Source organism: Aquarana catesbeiana, linkage group LG02, assembly GCF_042186555.1.
Source record: "Aquarana catesbeiana isolate 2022-GZ linkage group LG02, ASM4218655v1, whole genome shotgun sequence".
In the NCBI taxonomy this organism is placed as follows: Eukaryota; Metazoa; Chordata; class Amphibia; order Anura; family Ranidae; genus Aquarana; species Aquarana catesbeiana.
In genome coordinates, this window is record NC_133325.1 from 167,233,332 (window position 1) to 167,259,571 (window position 26,240).

Consider the following 26,240-nt stretch of genomic DNA (forward strand, 5'->3'; position numbering starts at 1 on the left):
TGACAATTGCGCGATTATACAACACTGTACCCAAACTAATTTTTTATCATTTTGTTCCCACAAATAGAGCTTTCTTTTGGTGGTATTTGATCACCTCTGCGGTTTTTATTTCTTGCGCAACAAAAAAAAAAGACCGAAAATTTTGAAAAAAAAACAAGTTTTCTTTGTTTCTGTCAACATTTTTTGTAAATAAGTAAGTTTTCTTCTTCAATGATGGGCACTGATATGGCTGCACTGACGGGCACTGATAAGGTGGCACTGATGGGCACCGAAGTGGCACCAATGAGGTGGCACTAATGAGGTGGCACTGACAGGCACTGATGATGGGCACTGATAGGCAGGCCTGATGGACACTGATAGGTGGCACTGATGGGCACTGATAGGTGGCACTGGTATGCGGCACTGATGGGCACTCATAGGCAGCACTGATAGGCACTCATAGGCAGCACTGATGGGCACTTATGGGTGGCACTGATGGGTACTTATGGGTGGCACTGATAGGTGGCACTGATAGGTGGGCACTGATGGGTACGGATGGGCACTGATGGGTGGTACTGTTGACACTGATTGGTGGCATTGATGAAATTGATGGGTGGCATTGCTGGGCATCACTGAATTATAATGGTGCCAGTCAATGCCCATTTGTGGGCACTGATTGGCACCGATTGGGCACAGACTGGGCACATTGGGCACATGTGGATGGCCATGGGGTACATACCTGGCCATTCACATGTTGCCCACTTCCCTGGTGGTCCTGGCGGCTTTCCTGGTGCAGGCATCTGAGGGGGGACTGCACTGATAAACAATCGGCGCAGACCCCCCCTGTCAGGAGAGCTGCCGATCGGCAGTGAGGAAGAGTCGATCAACGGCTTTTCCTATTGACATCGTGATCAGCCGTGATTGGACACGGCTGATCACGTGGCTCTTTACCAAGATCGGTGGAGCGGTGTGTCAGATTGACACACCACTCCACCGATCGGCGCGATGCGTGCCCCCACGGGCGCGCGGCGGCTGTTATCCTAAAGGACGTCATATGCCCAGTCAGGATAACTGAACCACCGCCCGGCCGTCATTCTGCTATAGGTCGAGCGGGAAGTGGTTAAAAAAACAAAATAAATTGGCCCTTTAAGAGCTATGGGCGAAAGTGACATTTTGACTTTGCTTCCGCCCTGCAGTGTCATGGAGACAGGTGGGGGCCATCTTCCCCTCACCCATCTCCATGTCAGCCCAGGGGACAGACGCGATTGCTTCCGCCGCTGCTGACGGCTTCAGATCGCGGCGGAGGGCACCGGATCGCGGTGGGAGAGGGGGGGCCCTCTCCCGCCTCTGATAAAAGTAATCGCGTTGTGAATCCACCACAGAGACCACTTTTATTTTGTAGCGGACCGCTGGCCGAACACGGGGATACCGGGGTTATGGCAGCTAGCTATTGCCATAACAACGATATCTGTCCCCAAAGTAGGGGTGTACATTGGCGTGCGGCAGTCCAGAAGTGGTTAACAGACCAAAGGGGAGTAAATAGGGGAAGTTCATTGTTAGGGTTTACATACAGAGTAATACTCCTCACAAGTATCCGACTCATTCGAATTTGACCGTGACTGAACAGACTGACGCCTACCCATAATTGAACATACATTAATTTGAATGAATACCCCATTGCATAACGTAATTTACATTTTATTATCCTTCATTATCGTAAAACTTTCAATACCCTGTACAATATATTCATATTTGAATAAGCAGTAATCCTTAACAAGTCAGTTAATATAATTAAGTTCCTATTTCTCTCTGTAATTACATTTCATAGATTCTTGATTTTTTATTTTTTTTTTGTTAAAGAGACGCACTAAATCACTGTCACTTTAGCTAAATGTATAAGGGTATCAGCTTCTCGTCAGAGCCTCTGAGCGGAATCCTCCAGTCAGAAAACAGTGATTGAGTATTTGGTAACAGAGTGAGACATGAGAAGACCTGACAGCTAGGGGCTTCTGGGCTTAGCAGCCAATCTGATGTGGAGAGCAGGGATTTCATAAACCAACATGAAATGTGGAAAATATTTGCTCTCAATAACCACATGTATGCGATTTATGAACAAAAAAAGAGAAGTGGAAAAATATGGAATAAATAACTATAGCATGGTAATATTAGGAAGGTCTCCGCAGTCAGGGAGAATGACAGGAGAGGCTTTCTCGGCACATGAATAATGTATTGTGGAAGCTGTAGGGAACTTAGTCTTCCGCAAGCTGTGAATCATTACATTGAAGGATTAGTACTCTGTGTTACATTCACGTCGCATACAGCTTATTCTGAGATCTGAAGGGTAGGAACCATCTCAAGCTGATTCACTTTTTATGCAGCTTCATTTATCAAGTGTTTTTGAAAACTGGTGTACACCCAACCATGCAGCACTGACAACACAGGTTGTCTTTCAATCAGGTACATCACAATTCCAAAATCACCACATGCATGTATTGTCCAGCCATTCCAAAACTACATAGAGGAATAATCTGCATATATATGGGCAAATCCCTAATCTATGTTGGCAAAGGATGCAAGAACCGTTCTTCGTATTTATTGGCATACATCCGATGTAGCCACCGTTTTTCTTCTTGATTTGTGCATTTTTAAAGTGTTTGTTAAGGCATTTATATAAGGCTATGCCAGCCCCTCTATTAGAGGCTGGCATAGCACACTATGTAAATTGTTTTGAAAAACGAGTGTTCTAAATACTGAATTTCAGCCGGTCACGTGACTCGCGGCCGCTTTACAGCTCCGATGGATGGATTCTGCGGAAAGAGCCATGATCTCCCGCTGACGTCAGCTGGGGAGATCACGTGACCACTTGTCTCCCCCGCAGAATCCATCCATCGGAGCTGTAATGTGACCGGCCTGAAGGCAGCTGAAATTTGGTATTTAGAACACAGCGGTAGATTAAAAATCTACCAGCGCTACACCAGAAAAGTAATATAGGGGAAATCTTACAATGGTGACACTAGTTTCTGATGGCCTGGGGGCTCCCAAGGAATTCCCTTAATTAGAAAGGATTTCCTCTCACTTCCTGTTTGGCTACGTGACAGGAAGTGAAGGGAAATCTCTGCAATGGGACACAGATGGCGAAAATAAATCTGACAGGGGTTACTACCCTGCTCTATCCAAAATGGAAAAAAAAGGCCTATAGTTCTACCTTAATATGTACTGTATGTAAATCCTAACAACAAACACATCTTTATTGCTCCCTTTCGATCTGTTAAAACAAAATTTTCCTCACATTCTGTCCATGTGACAATGATTTTACCAGACAGGAAGTGAGGGGAAATTGGCAACAGGGACACAGACAGAAGTAAAAATCTGACTGGGGTTCCAGACTCCCCCTTCTCTACTTAAAATTGTTTTATTTCTGTGTTGTTGCTATAGAGTTTGTCAGCAGGACAGAAATTAAATCATAAAAGGGTGGATTTACTAAAGGCAAATAGACTGTGCAGTCTGCAAAGTGCAGTTGCACTCTGTAAGAGCAGTTGCTCCAGAGTTTAGTAAAGAAGCTCTGCTGACTTCCAGCATCCAATCATGTGCAAGCAAAAATTCATTTTTTTTTTTATTTTCCTTCCACATGATTGGGTATTCTTTGCAAAGTGAAGCTTTACCTTATTTACTAAGCTCTGGAGCAACTGCACTTTGAAGTGCACAGTCTATTTGACTTTAGTAAATCAACCCCAAAGTCTCTAATGGATCCTCAGATAGCGGTAAAAACCTGACAGGGCTTCTAAAGCTCACCATACATGTTATAGTCAGACTGTACAATAGTGCAAGGGCCTGTCTGATTGGATACAGATTGATTGATTAGGTAGGTCCCCATTTTACATTAATTGTACTATGGTTGTATAGTCAGATTGTGAACGTATAGTAGGCTTAACCACTTGCCGATCAGCTGTCGTCATTATACTGCAGCAGGTTGGCTCCCCTGCGCGAATCGCGGTTTGTGTACGCCGGCCGCTATAAGAGCGATAGGGTGCGACGCCGAAGCCAATGCTCGTGGCTGACAGCCGCGATGTCTGCCGGCAACCCGCGAACGCTCCACAGAGAGCGTATGTATGTAAACAAACAGATCTCCGTTCTGACAGGGGAGTAGAGAGAGATCTGCTGTTCCTAGTAATTAGGAACAGCAATCTCTCTCCTCCTCCAGTCAGTACACTCCCCCCACAGTTAGAAAAACCTCTCTAGGGAACACTTAGTGTTAACCCCTTCTGTGCCAGTGACATTTACATAGTAAGCAGTGGCTACTTTTAGCTCTGATCGCTGAATAAGTGTCACTGGTCCCAAAAAAGTGTTAAAAGTGTCCGATCTGTCAGCCGCAAAGTCGCAGTCCCACTAAAAATCTCTAGTAAAAAATAAATAAATAATAAAAATGCCATAAATCTATCCCCTATTTTGTAGACGCTATAACTTTTGCGCAAACCAAACAATATGTGCTTATTGCAATTTTTTTTACCAAAAATATGTAGAAGAATACCTATTGGCCTAAAATGATGAAGAAATGTGTTTTTTTTTATTTTCTTTGAATATTTATTATAGCAAAAAGTAAAAAATATTGTTTTTTTTCAAAATTGTCGCTCTTTTTTTTGTTTATAGCGCAAAAAAAAAAAACCAAATACCACCAAAAGAAAGTTCTATTTGTATGAAAAAAAGGATGTCACTTTTGTTTGAGTACAACATCGCACGACCACGCAATTGTCAGTTAAAGCGACGCAGTGCCGTATCGCAAAAAACAGCCTGATCATTAAGAGGGCAAATCATTCCGGTCCTTAAGTGGTTAAAGAATAATTCTAGGTATTCCCCTTTTTGCATAGCTACATTGGTTCAGCTTGGACTAATGTAAGTATGTATGTGCCATACCTGATCGATGCCTCTAGAAGCTGGAAATCACTGTAATAGGCACCACTACTCAAGAGATCTTTGGTAGTTTTTGGGTCCCGTGCAAAGAGGCTGCCCTGATGCATTGTGCACACAGGAAGTCCCATCAGGCTTTCAGGAAGTCCCGGGCACCATCCACTTAGCATTTTATCAAGAACTGCAAAACAAACACTCTCTGATTGGATGAGGTGGAGAGGCTCGGCGGTGACATTGCCATCTCCACTTCATCTGATCAGAAAACACATGGCATTCATTGATAAAATGCAAAATGTTTTCTGAATGGTGCGCCCATTCTGAGCATCCAACCTCCTGTGTTTACTATGCAGCAGGGCAGCCTCTTGGCATAGGACCCTCAAGCAAGCAGCAATCACTGTAATAGCAGTGCCTAATACAGGACTCTCCAGCTTCCACAGGAATCCCACAGGTATGGCACATACTGTACCTCACAAAAGTGAGTAGGCCCCTCGCATTTTTGTAAATATTTTATATCTTTTTATGTGACAACACTGAAGAAATGACACTTTGCTATACAGCCATTAATGTCTAAACTGCTGGCAACAAAAGTGAGTACACCCCTAAGTGAAAATGTCTAAATTTGGTCCAAAGTGTCAATATTTTGTGTGGCCACCATTATTTCCCAGCACTGCCTTAACCCTCTAGGGCATGGAGTTCACCGGAGCTTCACAGGTTTGCCACTGGAGTCCTCTTCCACTCCTCCATGGAGTGTTAGAGACCTTGCTCTCCTCCACCTTCCATTTGAGGATGCCCCCACAGATGCTCAATAGGGTTTAGGTCTGGAGACATGCTTGGCCAGTCCATCAACTTTACCCTTAGCTCCTTTAGCAAGGCAGTGGTCGTCTTGGAGGTGTGTTTGGGGTCATTATCATGTTGGAATACTGCCCTGCAACCCAGTCTCCAAAGGGAGGGGATCATGCTCTGCTTCAGTATGTCACAGTACATGTTGGCATTCATGGTTCCCTCAATGAACTGTAGCTCCCCAATGCCGGCAGCACTCATTCAGCCCCAGACCATGACACTCCCGCCACCATGCTTGACTGTAGGCAAGACACACTTGTCTTTGTATTTCTCACCTGGTTGCCACCACACACGCTTGACACCATCTGAACCAAATAAGTTTATCTTGGTCTCAGACCACAGGACATGGTTCCAGTAATCCATGTCCTTAGTCTGCTTGTCTTCAGCAAACTGTTTGCAGGCTTTCTTGTGCATCATCTTTAGAAGAGGCTTCCTTCTGGGACGACAACCATGAAGACCAATTTGATGCAGTGTGCGGAGTATGGTCTGAGCACTGACAGGCTGACCCCCCACCCCTTCAACCTCTGCAGCAATGCTGGCAGCACTCATACATCTATTTCCCAAAGACAACCTCTGGATATGATGCTGAGCACGTGCACTCAACTTTTTTGGTCGACCATGGCGAGGCCTGTTCTGAGTGGAACCTGTGCTGTTAAACCACTATATGGTCTTGGCCACTGTGTTGTAGCTCAGTCTCAGGGTCTTGGCAAACTTCTTATAGCCTAGGCCATCTTTATGTAGAGCAACAATTCTTTTTTTCAGATCCTCAGAGATTTCTTTGCCATGAGGGGCCATGTTGTACTTTCAGTGACCAGTATGAGTGAGAGCTATAACACCAAATTTAACACACCAGCTCCCCATTCACACCTGAGACGTAACACTAACGAGTCACGTGACACTGGGGAAGGAAAATGGCTAATTGGGTCCAATTTGGACATTTTCACTTAGGGGTGTACTCACTTTTGTTGCCAGCAAAATAGACATGGCTACTGGCTGTGTGTTGAGTTATTTTGAGCAAAATATTACAGCGCACACATGCAAAAAAGACATTTACCTCCAGCAGGGCTAGTTTAAAACACCTAGACAATTTAAAAAAATATTATCAAAAAATATGGGGATTTGGTCACACCATATTGCTATATGGTGCTAAGCCCACTTACTGCGTCAAGTTATTTTGAGGGGACAGCAAATTTACACTGTTATAAAAGCCGTACACTCACTACTTTACATTGTAGCAAAGTTTGATTTCCTCCAAGTTTTGACATGAAAAGATAGAATAAAATATTTACAAAAATGTGAGGAGTGTACTCACTTTTGTGAGCTACTGTACATACTTACATTGGTCCAAGCAGCTTCTCTGGTGATAGGTAGTGTGTCTCTGCCAGGCTCACCAGGTAGAAAAAAAACAGGAAGATAGTATGAAAAAAAAAAACAAAATGAATGCAGCCACTACATCTAATGACTGGTAAGCTGCAATGCATTATATTTTTGATCTTGGGTTTAAATATGGTTTAAAGTGGTAAAGGCAGAAGGTTTTTTTTTTTTTAACCTTAATGCAATATCTGTATTAAGGTAAAAAAAAATTTCTGTATGCATCTTCCCGCCCCCTCCCCCCCACTCCTTATTCTTACCTGAGCACCATCTTGTTCCAGTGCTGTACCGGAGAGCAGTAGCACTCTCAGCTATCCCCCCACTCATTGGCTCCTGCTGCTGTCAATCACAGCCAGTGATGAGGGCATGGGGGGCAGGCCTAAGCTGAGCTCTGTGTGTCTTATGGACACATAGACTGTGGCCCGGGAGCAAGCACGCACAAGTGCCCCCATAGCTTTCAGCAGGAGGGGGGAGTCAGGAGCGCTGGTGGGGGATCCGAGAAGAGGAAGATCAGGGCTGCTCTGTGCACAACCATTACACAGAGCAGGTAAGTATGACATGTTTGTTATTTAAAACAAAGTTATGGATTTTACAATCACTTTAGCTGCAGCAGAGAGAAATCAGGTCCCCTCCCCTGACAGCAAGGGCTCAGCTGTGTGGCAGAACTGTATAAATCTCAGGTTTGGATGGACAGAAATACAAATCCTTTAGCAAGTTAAACTGCTTCCTTGTATGTATTTCATCTGTGTATTTAGCAGTTTGTTTGGAGTCCAGCTCTAAAAAGCCCCCTCCCCTCTCTTTTTGTGGAAAAATAACAGCACAATGCTTCTAGAGAAATTCCACTTGAATTGTTTTTAAACAATACAGAAGTGCCAGAGCTAACGCAATGAGATACATATGCCAGTAACCAAATGTAGCTGTAAAAAAGAAAATGAACTATACACTGGAGGAATTAATGCATCTGTATTATTATCTGGCTGCTAAAAGCCATATATGCTGTATACTGTCTATACTGTATGCTCAACACTATGAGATATTTTAAAGGGGTTTTAAATCCAAAAGCAAACATTTATCATATTACAGCTTACCAACTCTAATGCCCTGTACACACGGTCGGATTTTCCGACGGAAAATGTGTGATAGGACCTTGTTGTCGGAAATTCCGACCATGTGTAGGCTCCATCACACATTTTCCATAGGAATTTCCGACACACAAAGTTTGAGAGCAGGCTATAAAATTTTCCGACAATAAAATCCGTTGTAGAAAATTCCAATCGTGTGTACACAAATCACTTTAAGCATTATTAAAATCGCTGCTCCTGAAAAAATGGCTGTTTTTGAAACTTTTTTTTGCATTGATACATGTCCCCTAGGGCAGTATCCGGGTCCCCATACACTTTCTATGGCAATAACTTGCATATAAGCCTTTAAAATGAGCACTTTTGATTTTTCATGTTCGTGTCCAATAGACTTTAACGGTGTTCGCACAAATTTTTAGCCTGTTTGCAAGTTCTGGTGCAAACCGAACCGGGGGTGTTTGGCTCATCCCTACCCAATAGCCAATGCCATATGAGCGTGGTTGGTACCATAATATTAATGCCACAAATGCAAAACATTATTGTATAGAATCAAAAATTAGTAATTGTATTTTCTATGCATGATTGTGCTCAGCGTATTGGTATGCCATGCTACCTTCAAAGTTGCAAGCCATGGGTCCCACCTGACAACGTGCATTGTACTCAGCAGCATAATTAGGGAATGCACATCAGTTTGGTTTATTCCATCATTTATCTCTTCAAATGCATGCAATGGTATGTAATTATTCAATAATATTATGGTGTGGAATTCCAAAAATCCAGCTATAAAAAAATTGACGTGGGTCCCCCCCAAAATCCATACCAATTCCCTTCAGGTCTGGATTTTAAGGGGAACCCCGCGCCAGAATGTAAAAAAAAAAATGGCGTGGGGGTCCCTCCCAAAATCCATACCAGACCCTTATCCGAGCAACCTGGCAGGCCACAAAAAAAAGGGGGGGTGGCACAAGAGAGTGCCCCCCTCCCTCCTGAACCATACCAGGCCACATGCCCTCAACATGGGGAGGGTGCTTTGGAGTCCTCCCAAAACACCTTGTCCCCATGTTGATGGGGACAAGGGCCTCATCCCCACAACCCTTGCCCGGTGGTTGTGGGGGTCTGCAGACGGGAGGCTTATTGGAATCTGTAAGCCCCCTTTAACAAGGGTGCCCCCAGATCCCGGCTTCCCCCATGTGAATGGGTATTGGGTACATTATACTCCTACCCAGTCACCAAAAAAAAGTAGTGAAATGTGACAAAAGACAATAACTGGTTTTTGACAATTCCTTTTATTAAAAATGTCTTCTTCTTTCCCCCGATTCTTCCTCCGGTCTTCCTTCGGTCTTCTCCTTCTTCCTCCAGCTTCTTCTTCCTCCGCTTCTTCCTCTGGTCTTCTCCATCTTCCTCCGGCTTCTTTCTCTACCTTCCTCCTGCTTCTTCTTCCCCCACTTCATCCTACGGTCTTTCTCCGCTGCCGCTCCCGGCCCTCGACCTGCTGAACATGAAAATAGCGACCCTCCTCCGACGCTGCGGCCAATCGATCTGTCTGTTTCCATAGCGCACAGTTCAAATATAACTATGGGGCGTGGCCACCGGATGATGTCAGTCGGAGACCCTGCCCCCTTGTGACATCACTGACCCATCATGCTCCGGCTGGTGAAGTCACAAGGGGCGGGGTCTCGGAATTACTTCATCCGACCCATCACAGCATTGGAGGAGGTTCGTTTTTTTAATCTTCTGCGGGAGCGGCGGGGGCAGTGGTAAAGAAAGAAGAACAGAGGATGAAGCAGGGGAAGAAAAAGCTGGAGGAAGAAGGAGAAGACCAAAGGAAGACCGGAGGAAGATGGAGGAGGAAGAAGACATTTTTAATAAAGGAATTGTCAAAAACCAGCTATTGTCTTTTGTGACATTTCACTGCTTTTTTTGACGAATGTGTAGGGGTACAATGTACCCGTTACACATTCACATAGGGGGTAGCCGGGATCTGGGGGCCCCCTTGTTAAAGGGGGCTTCCAGATTCCAATAAGCCCCTCGCCCGCAGACCCCCACAACCAGCGGGCAAGGGTTGTGGGGAAGAGGTCCTTGCCCCGATCAACATGGGGACAAGGTGCTTTGGGGGGGGACCCCAAACCACCCTCCCCATGTTGAGGGCAAGCAGCCTGGTTTGGTTCAGGAGAGGGTGGGCTCTCTCTTCCCCCCTCTTTCTTGGCTTGTTATGGCTGTTTGCTTAGATAAGGATCTTGTATGGATTTTGGGGGGGGCCCCACGCCATTTTTTTTTTCAATTTTGGTGTGGAGTTCCCCTTAATGTCCATACCAGACTTGAAGGGCCTGGTATGGACTGGGGTGGGGGGACCGCACGCCATTTTTTCCCCTTGATTTTTAATCTATATTGCCAGGATTCGGCAATATAGATTTTTTTTTTTCTTTAGAAATGTCATTTTGCTGCAGCAATGTTCCACACATCGGCCAGATGTGCTACTTTACAGGCAGACCAAAGACACCCCCAGGCACGATATTTAAAGGAATTTTTCATTTTTATTGTTTCAATTTAAGCATTACTAAAATCACTGCTCCTGAAAAAATGGCTGTTTAAAAAAAAAAATTTTCATTGATACATGTCCCCTGGGGCAGGACCTGGGTCCCCATACACTTTTTATGGAACTTGCATACAAGCCTTCAGTGAGAACTTTGGATTTTGCAGGTTCGAGCCCCATTGACTTCCACTATTCCCGCATATGCCGATCTGACAAGCATGTTCGCCGGCAATAGCGCACTTTCTATTTGCATGTTTCTGAGTTTCTGAGAGTTGAAGTCCTAATTGGCCTTAATTGGGCACTATTTTCCAGGACTGCAGGATCATATATTGGCGCTATAGTAAATGATTCCCATAGAGGGGTGAATATTCCCATTGGTGTCACAGATAACAATAAAAACTTCAAAAATAGTCTAAAAAGAAGCATACAAAAAAAAAAATAAAAACATATTAAAAACAAAAAGTACAGGCAAATGGGATTCATCTATAATGGCTTGGGTATATGGACTTTGGAGATTGGTTTCCTTCAGGGTGAGATAAGTTTGTGCTTTGCTTTTATTTCTCCCTACAAGTCCATGTGATTGCATGGTACACATATCTGAAAATGCATGATAGGCTTGTGCATATGCACAATAAATACATTTTATTTATTTCAGGTACTTATATAGCATTGTCAATTTACGCAGCACTTTACATCTCAAATACATCTCAAATAGTTAGAGAATATTCAGAGGATGGCTAACCCAAAATCTTTGGTTTCTGCGATCAGACAGAAAACCTTCGTATTTGTATCCGCAGATATGAAAATAGCCATGTATAAATAGCTACTGGCGCTGTATAAAGTGCCTAACATTTCAGCTGTGTCAGAAAGGCACTGTCTTTATAGAAAGGTACTCCCTTTTTATAGTCAATGTCTGTGTTCTGTCATTATAAAGTAAACCATGCATGAATACTTTTGGTCATAGAGTGAGCGAAAATTCTCTTAAATCAAATGTTACTGTTAGCTAAAAACCATGTGGCTTAAAATTTGGAGTTTGGCATTCTCCTACCAGTACATGATATGATGATTATATGTTGTCATCAGTGAGCAGACCAGGAAAAAAAGCTCAACTACTACTGAGGAGCTGTAACAAGAGCTTCTCTGATCTGGAGTACACGGACCTATGCTATAGTAGAAAGGGGTGAACACGGGTACACTTTTTGGGTGTCATATAGTGGTCATTCTAACAGCTTATTTTAAAAGAATATCTTGTTTTTAAGGAACTCTGATTTCAGAAATCAGCTCACATTTGCATGACCCTGCAGTACCTACATTTTAAAAATGTTTTGAGCTATATGAAATTTGCCAAAGTCACGTATAAATGGTCTTGACTAATCTATCCATGACAATGTTGGTGCATACGTCTCGAAGCAGTTTACCGGGGAGAGAGAACAAAAAAGGAGGGATCTATTTAATGACATCCCGAGCATCCCTGCCACAATTCTATTGGTGCTGCAGAACATATCCCTACTATACACACAATGGGACAAGAACACGCATTGTCATTTAGAAAGATGCAAAGGATGGCAGTCTAGAAATGCCAGCAATGACATGCACAAATGGAAGAGAGACCAAACAGAAATGCTAGATGTTGAAATTTTTACACAGTGAAAATCTTGCTTTTTCTCTGAAATTACTCTGAGATTTTTTTAGGGGTGAGAGTGTAGATATAAAATGGGTTTTCCCGGAGATCTTCTTTAATTAGACCGGAGATCTTCTTTAATTAGACCAGAGATCTTCTTCAATCCTTAGTAGGGCCATAGTTAAAGAAGAACTATTTTTAGTGTGTAAACAGAGCTTGCCAATATAAATGTTTATAATGTGACATCCATAATTCAAAAAAATTATAAATTCAAGTCCAACTAAAGAAATAAAATAAAAAAAAATACAGGTGCTCAGTCCCAGTGAAAATTAAACAACAACCAATCTGTGGAGAAAAAAAAGTCCTTAAGCCTGCAGGCTTATCCCAGGTGATGTCTGCAGCAAAGTATCGATCCTTCTGTGTGAACCCAAATCACCTCGTGTGAAATGAAGTAGAAATTTCCACTCACCATATAGTATTGACCCTATTGTCATACAACAAACAGGAGTCAAAAATGCTTAGGTGGTCCCTGTGACCCAGGTGAGTCCTCCAGCTGCTCTCCGGTAGTATCTTTTTGTTGGTATCTGATCGTTCCAGTGGCAGAGCTTAATGAATAAAACAAGAGAAGAAAAAGCTACTCATAGCGTGAAATTGTAAAAAATAGTTTATTGAACCTCCTTACATAAAACCTGAAAATGGTACAATACTCAGAAAAAAACGGCATCCGTACTGTGTAGTGGAAGTGAAAGCCCGCTTGGTATCAGCATGCGTTCCACTTACACTAGGAGAAGCTCGGAAGACGTCACATGATGACAAAACACATCAAGCTGGAACGCACAGTGTGTTACTCCTAGTGTAAGTGGAATGCACGCTAATACCGAGCAGGCTTTCGCTTCCACTACACGGTACACATTGCCGGTTTTTTCTGAGTATTGTACCATTTTCGTGTTTTATATATGTTAACCTTCCAAGGAAGTTCAATAAACTATTTCTTACAATTTTACGCTATGAGGAGCTTTTTCTTCTCTCATTTTTAGAGCAAGGGAGGGTTATAACCCTTGTCAAATTTTTCGCCATGTGTATCCCATCGCAGAGATTGCAGGAAGTGAGAGGAAATTCATGCAAATTAAGAAAATTCCTTGGGGACCCCCGGGACACCAGAACTAGTGTCCCCATTGGAAGATTCCCCACTTACTTCTCTGGGGACAACCCAAAATTTGTGACTTTCTTTTACTTTCACTTAGAATGATAATGATAAACAAGACAAACAGAGAAGGTGAATCTCCCAAATGAATGCAATGACAATCCCTCTCCACTAAAACCAAGAAAAGTTTTGCCTTTAGTTTTACTTAAACAGCTTTAGTTGTAATTGACTGTGAATGGTTAATGGTGAAGGGTTAGAACTTGTGTTAGTTCTTTATTCTGCCTTACATCATGTCCATAAAACACAACACAAATTGAGTATCTCTAACCAAAGGGGGAATTCCATCTCTCATTTTTACCAGTAAAACAAGTGCCCTCCTCAAGTCTAGTTTTGATGACAATTGTCACTAGGACAAAGAGGTGAATCTCTTGAAGGATCAAACCGGCAGCGGTAAGATTCTGACAAAGATTCTAATGTTTCTTTACTCAACTTAAAAAACGTTTAGTGGTATTTCAACATATAGTTATACTGTATAACAAATAGGTAATGCTTGCTTTTCTTAAGATTAAAAAATAGAAATGTTCTAACCAAGCTCTTATCTTCTGGCCGGGTGAAGTCCTCCATCTTCCGCAACACTCCAAGGTCAAAGCTCCCCCTGCCGCCATCATCCGCACTCCTTCTTCGGCCAGGTAAGCCTCGTTTTGGGCGACTTTCGATCTTCTTTTGCCTCTGATCAAGACGGCTGCCACTGCTTAATTTTCTCACTGGATTTGTCAGCCATTTCTTCAGAGTACTGACAGACCTCCTGGATCCAGGGGAACTAGGTGCGGAGCTAGTGGAGGGCTGAGGTTGGATGGAAGCCACGGAAGCTGAAATGCTGCCATCACTGCCAGCAATTGAATAGGATTCTAGAAGAAAAAAAAACAGATATCAGTATTAGCCCATAACATGAGCTTTCATGAATTGGCTCTTTTACAGTATTCTCTATATTACTTAATTGAGAAATAGCTTAAAAATAAACATTTAAGACATGCATGACTTCTGTGTTACCCAGAGCTTAGACGAAAAAATTGGACAGTTGGTTGTATGGAAGAGTGTGTTATGGAACCAATCAAAATATTGGGAAATATTTTTACATAAGCTAAAGTACTTGTCAGTGTGACAGCTGTAGGCTCATATTTATAACATTCATCTTTCTTCAAAGGCTGAACAGCATATAAATATTATAAATTCTACCTATAGCTAACAAGAACTACAGCTTTATTTATTTATATTTAATTAAGCAGGTTAATACATGCAAAGCAAAGAAGGATGTCAAATCTAGATCCAACACCATGTGCCCAAGTGTTAGGCTGTGTAGGATATGCAGCCAATACCACAAACCTAGGGTAACCAGTTACAATCAAACTATTGTTTTTTCAGTAGAGCTTAGAAAAGTATTGACTGTTCTGAACATCACCTTCACTTTGCCGCTCTTACAGGTATTATTACATTAGACTCTATTTCTAAAGCTTATCGTCTAGAATTCTAGATTACTGAAGTAGGTTTATTCAAGAGATGAAATCTAATTGATTACTATGGATCACTGTCATTATCCCTGCTTTACCGAATAAACTCAACAGGTGTGTATTTCCCCTTATGGAGTATTGAGAGAGATTTTTAGGTTGAAGGTAAATCATTTATCAGCTTTGCAGCACCCTGATGTTTATTGGGTTCTGCATGGACCGACTGAGATTTGAACCATGTACTGTATGGGCAGGCTGATTGTACCCAAGTCAATCCATCCACCACCACCCCAACCTCAAAAACACAATAGCTCAGCAGGAGTGATTCCCCCATCAACATGGACTGTGTTGATGCGGGAATCAAGCATTTTTTTTTCCTGCAACAAGAAAATCGCATCATTTATGGCCGGCTCAAGTCATTAGCACTTTTGTCTTGCAGCACTAGGGTCCTGAGTGCTGTTTGTGCTAAGATCATTATCTGAAATAAATATGTACCTTCTCCCAATGTTTGTATTTTTAAGAAAGGGGGGAGGCAGGTACCAATTTCTTCCTAGAATCAAAACAATTTATTGGTAGCTTAATAAACCTTTTTACTCATAATGCACTTAGTACCTGAATGACAATGGTAGGGTGTCTTGAGTCTTTGGACCTGCCATTCTCAACCAGGGTTTCATAGAATCCAGGGTTTTATCCAAAGGTTGCTAGGGGTTCTTTAAGCATTGAGTAATTTCTGCCTCTCAGATAAGTAACCATCAAACAACTATCTATGAGCATTGGAGAGTTCTTCTCATTGACCACAAGTGTAAGGAGCATTCTTCCTAGTGACCTTCACACTGATGTAACTGAGTTATAGATATAATAATTATTAGGAGGGCTTCCCTGAGACTGAAAAATGATTCCAAGAGTTTCTGAGTGTTAAAAAGGTTGAGAAAGGTTGTTTTAGACTATAAGCGGAGGCTGATGTGACTAGTTGTATGTACTCGTAACATGTTATGGAATATGTCAGGATACCACAAATACTGCAAATAACAGTATTAACCATTGTTATTCCATAACCTCACATTTTACCATATTTGGTGAAATAAAGAATAACTAAACCCAAAAACAAAAATGTGATATATTGTGTGTGGTTTACCAGTCCGTAGATGTGATGGCTGCATTCATTTTGTTTTTCTGGGCTAAAAACATGATCAACAGAAAATATCTGTTGATTGCGAAACCCTGTGTCATCATGTGTCATTTTTTGTAAGCTAAACCGAAAATACAAAGCACCTTATCTTTTTTTATTAACTACTAATCCCATCTACCCTAGTGTAATGGAGATGAACAAAAACTGAAAGTGTTTCTAAAGGCAGAAAGTTATTTTACCTTAAGACATTCTATGCCTTAAGGTAAAAAAACCTTCTGGGTGCAGCTCCTCCCCCCCATCCCCACTTACCTGAGCCCCATCTCGATCCAGCGATGTGCATGAGAGCGGCTCTCCCAGGTCTCTGTCTCCTCATTGGCTCACACAGCAGCTGGAGCTATTGGCTCCTGCTGCTGTCAATCACAGCCAGTGAGCAAATGAGGAGAGAGCAGGGGATGGGGCCAAGCCACGCTCCGTGTGTGAATGGACAATGTTCATTCACAGGAGTGCGGCTTGGGAGCGAGCCTGCTTGAGTGCCCCTATTGCAAGCAGCTTGCTACTGGGGGCACTCAGCAGGGGGCAGGAGCCAGGACCATCGGCGGTAGAGGATTGGGCTGCTCTGTGAAAAACCATTGCACAGAGGAAGTGGGTAATACATGTTTGTTTTTTTGTTTTGTTTTTTTAAATTAAACCTTTAAGGTTTGATGTTCAACCTGGATGGAAACGGGGGGTTCATTTACTAAAGTCAAATCCACTGTGCACCACAAGTACACTGCAAGTGTATTTGGAAGTGCAGTCGCTGTAGATCTGAGGGGGCATGCAAGGAAAATGATAAACAGCATTTTTGCTTGTACATGATTGGATGGTAGAAGTCAGCAGAGCTTCCCCTCATTTCAGATCTTCCCCTCAGATCTACAGCGAATGCACTTCCAAGTACCTGTAGTGCACAGTGGATTTGTCTTTAGTAAATAAAACCCTATGGCCCCTTCCACAGATACAGTGGAGAAGTAAGTGTAGCCATCCAGGCATATGAAGTGTTATTTGCAGGATGATAAAGTAAAAATAAAGGAAAAACTAACACAGGCATCTCATGTAAGGCTGCTAAACAGTAATTTTTATATATATATATATATATATATATATATATATATATATATATATATATATGTATATCACATTTTTTGTTTGCTCGTTTCTTTCTTTTTTTGCTTTCTGAGTTTAGATACCCTTTAAGAAGCTATAATCCTGGTGTTAGTAAAGCCTAGGAAGTGGGTCCTCTGTATTATTATACGCATATGGTTGAAAGGCTTTTAAATATATGCACTGGTTGACTTTTAAATGTTAACTACACCACTTCCAAGCTACAATAATAGGATTTCAATTTAAACCTAAAATACCGGAATAAAAGAATATCTAAAACAGGGATCCTCAAACTACGGCCCTCCAGCTGGAACTTCACATCCCATGAGGCATTGTAAAACACTGACATTCACAGACATGACTAGGCATGATGGGAATTGTAGTTCCTGAACAACAGGAGGGCTGTAGTTTGAAGACCCCTGATCTAAAATGTCTACTGACTACTCTACTGTAAAAAAAAAAAAAAGTACATCTATATATAAGTGTTGAGAGAAGAAATCCCTTTTGGACAGTTGTCAGTTTCCCCTTTGGGAAAAAAAAATCCCCTACCATTCTGGGGACAACTGTATGTTAGTGAATGTATCATCACTTTTTGCTTGACACTTTAACTCCTAAACAAACCTAACCGTAATAAATGTCATTGTCTTGCAGCTTTAAAGCGATATTAAACCCAAAAACAAACATTTAATATATTAATAATTATTTAATTCTTCGACGTGGTGAGTGAATTAATTTTTTTTTGTTTTTAGGCTTTTTCCTGTATTTTCACCTACTGATTCAGCCAGTAAGTCTGTTATTTATCAAATTCATTTAACAGACCAAGCTGTTGTACGTTTACCCACTGACAAAGAAATGATCAGTCTATAATTTTAATGGTAGGTTTATTTTAACATTCCCCCGATGATGACACGAATGCCCTGTGTCGAAGACGCGTAGGGGAGGGGCCAGGATGGAGTGTTAGGCAGCAGCAGCTGTCGGTGCTGGGACGGACTCCATATCCTCACTGCTACATCCATACTATATGCTTGTTCAGAGTAGTGCACTGACGCACCCTCAAAATGTGAGTACCCCCCCTTTGAAGGAGAGTTTTTTGTCTGACCTTGGAATGAATAAATATTTTAAACGATATCACACTATATGGTCCCCCTTTTTTTCCTGTTTATTGTTTGAGCCCGTGCTGGAGCCTGTGATCCTGTGATCCACATAGAGCCCTGGGTGGCTCAAAAGCGTTTCCTGACTTTGTCTAGCGACTTAGTCACATTCTCTAAGGGGAGCGTATTACCTTGGGGGGGGTCACTATTGTTTCACCATCGCATGACCTGTGGCACGTGGATTTTTTAGCACGTTTGAAAATATCACCATTGAAGATCACTTGTCAGTACTTTCTTGAAGGGCTTTTTGCTCATTATATATTTAGTTCATGATGGACTAGTATGTATATGCATTGGGGGACACTTAGCACTTTTGTTTGGCACATGTCACTTTTCAGCATCTATTTGCACTTATGAATTATATTTGAAGCAAAAGTGTTTATTGACTCTCTTTGTGCCGTGACAGGGGCACGTTTAGCACACTCTAGCGCATCATTATTTATTTATTTGTTATTCACACGCAGTACAAGACGTGGTTCATGCATGTAGCTGTGTAGTGCTTATTTTTAGCACTAGGTTCATTGTGACTCGTAGGATTTCTTTTCTTGTGTTAGCTTTATTTTAACAGTGAGAGACAGAATAACAAAAATATCCAGAAAAATGCATTTCAAAAAAGTTATAAATTGATTCGCATTTTACTCAGTGAAATAAGTATTTGACACCTTCACAAAACATGACTTAGTATTTGGTGGCAAAACCCTTGTTGGCAATCACAGAGGTCAGATGTTTCTTGTAATTGGCCACCAGGTTTGTGCATATCTCAGGAGGGATTTTGCCCCCATTCCTCTCTGCAGATCTTCTCAAAGTCATTAAAGTTTTGAGGCTGACGTTTGGTAACTCGAACCTTCAGCTCCCTCCACATATTTTCTATGAGATTAAGGTCTGGAGACTGGCTAGGCCGCTCCAGGACTTTAATGTGCTTCTTCTTCAGCCACTCCTTTGTTGCCTTGGCCGTGTGTTTTGGGTCATTGTCATGCCGGACTACCCATCCACAACCCATTTTCAATGCCCTGGCTGAGGTAAGGAGGTTCTCACCCAAGATTTGATGGTACATGGCCCCGTCCATTGTCCTTTTCATGCGTTGAAGTTGTTCTGTCCACTTAACAGAAAAACACCCCCAAAGCATAATGTTTCCACCTCCATGTTTGACAGTGGGGATGGTGTTCTTGGGGTCATAGGCAGCATCCCTCCTCCTCCAAACATGGCAAGTTGAGTTGATGCCAAAGAGCTTGATTTTGGTCTCATCCGACCACAACACTTTCACCCAGTTCTCTTCTAAATCATTCAGATGTTCATTAGCAAACTTCAGACGGGCCTGTACATGTGCTTTCTTGAGCAGGGGGGCCTTGCAGGCGCTGCAAGATTTCAGCCCTTCACGGCGTAGTGTGTTACTATTTGTTTTCTTGGTGACTATGGTCCCAGCTGCCTTGAGATCATTGACAAGATTCTCCCATTTAGTTCTGGGCTGATTCCCCACCTCTTGATCATTGAAATTCCATGAGGTGAGATCTTGCATGGAGCCTCAGACCAAGGGAGATTAACAGTTATTTTGTGTTTGTTCCATTTGCGAATAATCGCACCAACTGTTGTCACCCTCTCACCAAACTGCTTGGCGATGGTCTTGTAACCCATTGCAGCCTTGTGTAGGTCTACAATCTTGTCCTTTGACATCATTGGGGCATGGTCTTGGCCATGGTGAAGGAATTGGAATCTGATTGATTGCTTCTGTGGATAGGTATCTTTTATACAGGTAATAAGCTGAGATTAGGCACACTCCCTTTAAGAGAGTGCTCCTAATATCAGCTCGATAACTGTGTAGAAGACACCTGGGAGACAGAAATCTTGCTGATTGATAAGGGATCAAATACTTATTTCATTAAAATGCAAATCAGTTTATACCTTTTTTGAAATGTGTTTTTCTGGATATTTTAGTTGCTATTCTGTCTCTCATTGTTAAAATAAAGCTACCATTAAAATTATAGACTGATCATTTCTTTGTCAGTGGGCAAACGTACAAAATCAGTAGGGGTCAAATACTTTTTTCCCCTCACTGTAAAGCAGAGCTAAACTAGTGCATCTATGGCCCTGTACATACGAGCGGAATGTCCAACAGAAAAAATCAGACGGAAGCTGTTCATCGTCTATTCCAATCGTGTGTAGGCCTCATTGGACTTCTTTTTTCTAAAATTCTGATGGACCTAGAAATGGAACATGTTCTAAAAATTTTTGACGGAACCAATTCCTATCGGGAAAACCGATCGTCTGTATGCTGTTCCGACGGACTAAAAACGACACATGCTGTGAAGCAAGTGCGAAACGGAAGCTATTGGCTACTGAACTTCCTTTTTCTAGTCCCATCATAAGTGTTGTACGTCACTGCGTTCTGGACGGTCGGACTTTGGGTTGACCGTGTGTAGACAAGACCGCTTGAATGGAATTCCATCGGAGTTCCGTCAGAGAAACCTTCGGAGTTTATTCCGACGGCTAAACCGGTCGTGTGTATGCGGCATAACACTACCCTCTCCCTAGATTGACGATGCTGCTATCCAAATGTGTCTTCATTGCTTCTCCGTCCATAGTGTAGAAATGTGTCACTGGATGGATCAACAGGTGACAATAAAGGAAAAAAGCCTAAAAATAAAACAAATGCAGCCACCACATTTAAGGACCGGTAGGCTGCAATATATTACATCTTGTTTAGGGGTTTAATACAGCTTTAACTATGTTTGGTGCAATAACAAATTATATATGAGATGACACATATGTACATAAACGGCTATTTAGTTTTGTATAACAAACAGAGAGCCTTGTGTACACTGAGCTCCAGTACACCTCCATGCTTCAGGGTACTGCCATCCTTCATACAGTCTGGTATAACATTAATGAACAAAGAAGAAATTGATTTTTTTATTTTTTTTTAATAGCTAAAGCTGAGAAAACTTTCAGCAATTAAGAAATGAATCACAAAACGTGGGATGTCTAGATACACATGTAGTATACAAAAACTTAATGGGGTTAAAGGACAGGGTGCCAGGCCTGGGTCATGAAATGACTGACTCATGTCTGTGTGGGTTGAATTCCACTGCAAGACACATCTCCATGGTAACTGGTGACGGTGGAGGAGTACCATGTGTTCATCACTGGTGAGAATGACAAGGGACATTTAAGCATCAAGCACAGCATGCTGCTGTCATGTAATATTTATCCAGATAGTGATGGAAAGACAGTGAAAGATTAGATAGAGGCTAGACAGCCAGCAGGGGAAAAGATGACACCTCCTGAAACAATGATGGACAATGAAGCCAAAAACAGTGTGAAAAAAACTTGTATGATACTGATACTCTTCCTGAACAGTATGAGTCTTGTAAGCTTGGGGCCACTAAATATGAATAGAAGGATAATTAAAACGTATGCTTTCGAGCCAGAATGATGTCAAAACTAAAGCTTTTCAAAATAAAGTCGCATTAAAGCTTTGTTTTGTTTTTTTTTCTATTTATATTTTAAATACTTACCTGCTCTGTGTGGTGATTCTCAGATCGTCTTCTTTTCAGGTCCCCCGCCAGCGCTCCTGGCTCCTCCCCCTCGAGCAGTGCCCTCAGAGAAAGCCGCTTGCCCTGGGGGAACCGCTGCATGCTCGCTCCCCATAAGACACATAGAGCTGGGGCTCCCCCCGCTCTCTCCTCATTGGCTCGGTTTGACAGCATTGGGAGCCGATAGCTCCTGTTGCTGTCTGAGCCAATGGGGAGGGAGAGTCCTGGGACAGCTGAGGCTACCGAGGCTATCGCTGGATCAGAGGGAGCTCAGGTAAGAATTGGGGGGCTGGGGCTGCTGCACACAGAAGGTTTTTTTATGCATGAAGGTGAAAAAACTTCAGCCTTTAGAACCACTTTAAAGGCTCAGTTCACATTCTTTTATAGAAAATAGACTTGGGGCCCCAGTGCGTTAATAATCGCTGTGCAGTATTACAATATTGTTCTTAGTTTAAAGCCTTATTAGGCAATGTGGGACACCCCCAAAGCATGTCAGAAAAACTCTGAGATGAACAGCCCATTTTGCCCAAATTCTGGGACACCCCAACATTTAGGGGCTTACTCCCAGCATCCCAGGAACGAGCACACTCCTGCGTTCCAACCCTGAGCACTGAGTATTGGATATGTGAGGAAGACAGGTGCTGCAGCCTGTAAGCCTGACAGATAAATCCTCTTCAAGTGATCGTAAACCCTCACCTTGTAAAACAACCCATTCAGTTTAAAATAGAAAGGAAAGGCAAAACAATTGTGTATATACATATAAAAACATTACAAATAACTACCCCCCCCCTATTTTTTTTATAGGTGATCACCTTCCCTCTGTTTTAAGCTGCATAAGGTTCTTAGAGAGCTGGGGGAGGAGAAATAGCAGTACACTGATCTTCCCAGTGAATGGCTATGCAGGGGGGAGGGGGCGTGTCAGCACAAGTCTAATCAATGGAGGCAAGCAAGGGTAAGTGCTGAGAACTGACCATGCTAAGCTACCATGCCTAGTGCCATTCGTTTTTAATAGGAAAGCAGATGGACTGGCAGAAACACCAGGGATTTCACACAAAGGAAGCAATACAATGAGAACAGGATTCTTTTTTTTTTTACAAGTACATGATACAACAGGCACATATCAGGAATATGAAATGTTGGGTTTTGATATTCTTTAAGTAAGCCTGCAGTCCAAAACAGGACACTACAGAAAACTTGGATTGCAAAACACGGTAAAACATCACATATTCAGTCTGCTTACAGGTTTCTGCCCACAAAGGGCCTTCATCTTAGCTAATTAGACAGCACAATACTACCTACATTTAAAAACACCACCTCCAACAAGGAGGATATGTCTTTTATTATATATAATTGCTTGATTGTCTTTTATTATTCACCTGGGCCGGATCCTCCTATCGTGCTGCCTAGTTAGCTATGATTAAGGCCCTTTGCGGGCAGAAGCACGTAAGCTGACTGCACTTGTGATGTTTTACCCTGTTTTGCATAAAGGTTTTCCATACAGTCTCGTGATGGGGTGTAGGCTTACTTAAAGAATATGTAAACCCAACATTTCATATTCCTGATATGTGCCTGCTGTACCATGTACTTATGTGAAAAAGTATCCTGTTCTCTTTGTATTGCTTCCTTTGTGTGAAGTCACAGTGCGCTCTCCCTCAGCATGTGCTGCTACATGGAAGCACGCTCTCTCTTGGGATGCTAGGAGCAATCTCCTTATGGGCAGAAATTCAAAGAACTTGGGCAGGATGGGCTGACCATGTCATTGGGAGTTTTTCTGGCAGGCTTTAGACCTCATGGTCTAAAGGATAACAGTGTTTTTGAACACAATGGAGACCCTGGACTGCATAGTCTAATTTCTTAAGAAGGTGCACTTAGCCTTTAAGGACGGTATAGTAGTAATAAGGAAGGTGTTGTCTAAAACCCCTTTTTTTTATTTAAACTAGTCACGAAACTGAATTTCCTTGTCTTATGGAATGAGTCCACTGCTGCTCCAAGAAAGCATCAGAATTCTCTTGAAGCCAGCCCTATTCCCTCAGCTCGGTCATAGCTAGCATCTATCAACATTGTAATAGATGCAAGTAAAGGCGTGATATAGCAATGGTATGGGGTGGTTAGTGTTGATCAGTGGTGGTTAACAGTGTATGGGAACACACTTTCTAATATAAATGCAGTTATTTTGGCAATCCTGTGAACCCCTCTTGCACAAACTAATGGCTATTTCTTCATCTCACCCAGCTGAAAGAAAATTCCTGAGTCCATGCCAAATATTTTTAAATACACAGTTGACTTCCTGTCAAGTAGTACCACATAAATTATGTTTTTCCTTCAGTTTGCAAAAATAAAGTTCTAACATACAACAATTTGTGCAACATACTTTTGTATGAGTCAGCTATCTCATTTCTGTATAGGTGTTAGTATTTTTATGTTTGTGAATAGTTTTAGTAGGTCTTTCATATAACGTTATGTAATATTTGATTTAAGGTTTATGTAATCACCTGTAATTAGCAATGATTGAGACGAAAATAGCGGAAACACCAGGCCAGTATTAAACATTCTGACTATTTCTCATGAGGGGTCTGTATTCATTTATTTTATAATACAGGGAAATGTAATAGGGTTCTGCAGCAGGTGAGGCACTTATAGGTTATTTGCAATTTAGTTAATTATAAAAGGAAGGGAATATGGCGCCGCTTACAACACATTTTTGAAAATCGTGTATAATTATAACTGTGGTGTCATATACAAATGATTTTTTAGATAAAATATGCGTGAATATCCCAAATCTCCTTATATTATAACTAAAAGTGAAAGCAAACTGAAAAAAATGATGTCTCAGACGACGTCCAATGACGAAACGCATAAGGCAGGACTTGGTACGCATTCATGTCATTTCCGGTTTTTGCGATGTGGTCTGTGGAACGCACGCCGTCTAGACCCAGAAAACTGTTTGTATGCCTATATGAATTGGGGCAATTGGAGCTCTTTCTTTTTAAAAGATTGTACCTTTGTAAAATAAATTTTGATTATAACGGATTTACGCTATGAGTGCCCATTTCTACTATTAATTTTATGTGGGCACCCTATTACACAAGCAACGCCATGGAGCAGGAGGTCATATTGATCATTGGGACACCAGAATAAGAGGCATATCTGACTACATGCTCTTTACCCCTGCAGGGGTAGGGTTTTCTGGTGGGTGCATAAAACAAAGGGGGAGCATGGAAAAGTTACCTTATTTCTCTGCACAGAAATTGTGATAAAGTGTCATCACCTGGATTCTGCACAAGTCACGTTGGGATTTTTTGAATTATGGACATTTATTGCGGATAGTTCTTTATCACAGATTTGGACTTATGTATAGGTTTAGTTTTTAGGTTTTTTTACATTAGTTTTGGTTTGTGTATTTTTTAAGTTACTTGATTTATAAGGAATTTTTTCAAGTATCATATACTGGATACAACAGACACAAGTTCATAATTTTTTCAGTTTGAATTAGTTATGATATAAGGAGATTTGGGATATTCACGCATATTTTATATAAAAAAAATCATTTGTATATAACACCACAGTTATAATTGTATACAATTTTCAAATATTTGTTGTAAGCAGCGCCATATTCCCTTCCTTTTATAATTAACTAATTGGACTTCACTTGTGAAGTTTTTTTCAGGGAGGCTGCAGCTTAGCACACACCTAAGCGCAGAATTTTAGTTAAATATATTTGCAATGTAGAGCATGTATCTTGTAGAACAAAATCTATAAATCAGCTCACAAGTCTGGTAGTAGTACAGAACCACTGCACTGGGTTTTTACTTATTGCACACAGCATGCAAGGACACTTGCCTTGTGTGCATGCTTAAGAAATAATATTGCAGCAGACTCTCAGTCTAGTAACTAGGCAGTAGTATCTAACTTGCCAGTGTTCTGTAACATGCACCTCTTACTGACATAATAATTTCCAATAATGTGGCAACCTTATGTAAAATGACAGCTGTCTTGTATCATGGCAGCTCTCTTTTATAACATAGCAGTTATTAAAGTGGCATTAAACCCCAAAACAATAATTTATTATATTGCAGTTTACCAATTCTTAGATGTGGTTAGAGGCGTACCTACAGCAGTTGCAATTGTGACCCGGCCCCATGCTGCAGGGGGCCTGCGTGGCCACCCTTTACAGCTGGATATGAGGAGCGGCAGGGGCAGCTGCATATAGAGGAATCGATCTTTACATTTTCCTCCTGCAGATGCTGAATGCCTGCGAGAGGGAGAAGAGGATAAGCAGGCATTCAGCAGCTTATGTCTTGCACCGGGGGCCCTAAAAG

At 41.8% G+C, this 26,240-nt stretch overlaps 1 protein-coding gene across 7 annotated transcripts in view; it reads right to left on the reverse strand.

Annotated features, from left to right (window-relative positions):
• Positions 1-26,240, reverse strand: part of ARHGEF25 (Rho guanine nucleotide exchange factor 25) — a 500,546-nt gene that overhangs the window by 97,862 nt on the left and 376,444 nt on the right. For all 7 annotated transcript variants that reach the window (XM_073613762.1, XM_073613763.1, XM_073613764.1 and 4 more), the window contains one exon: positions 14,058-14,377. In XM_073613762.1, coding sequence (XP_073469863.1) covers positions 14,058-14,377 — 320 coding nt within the window. The remainder of the gene's footprint in view (positions 1-14,057; positions 14,378-26,240) is intronic.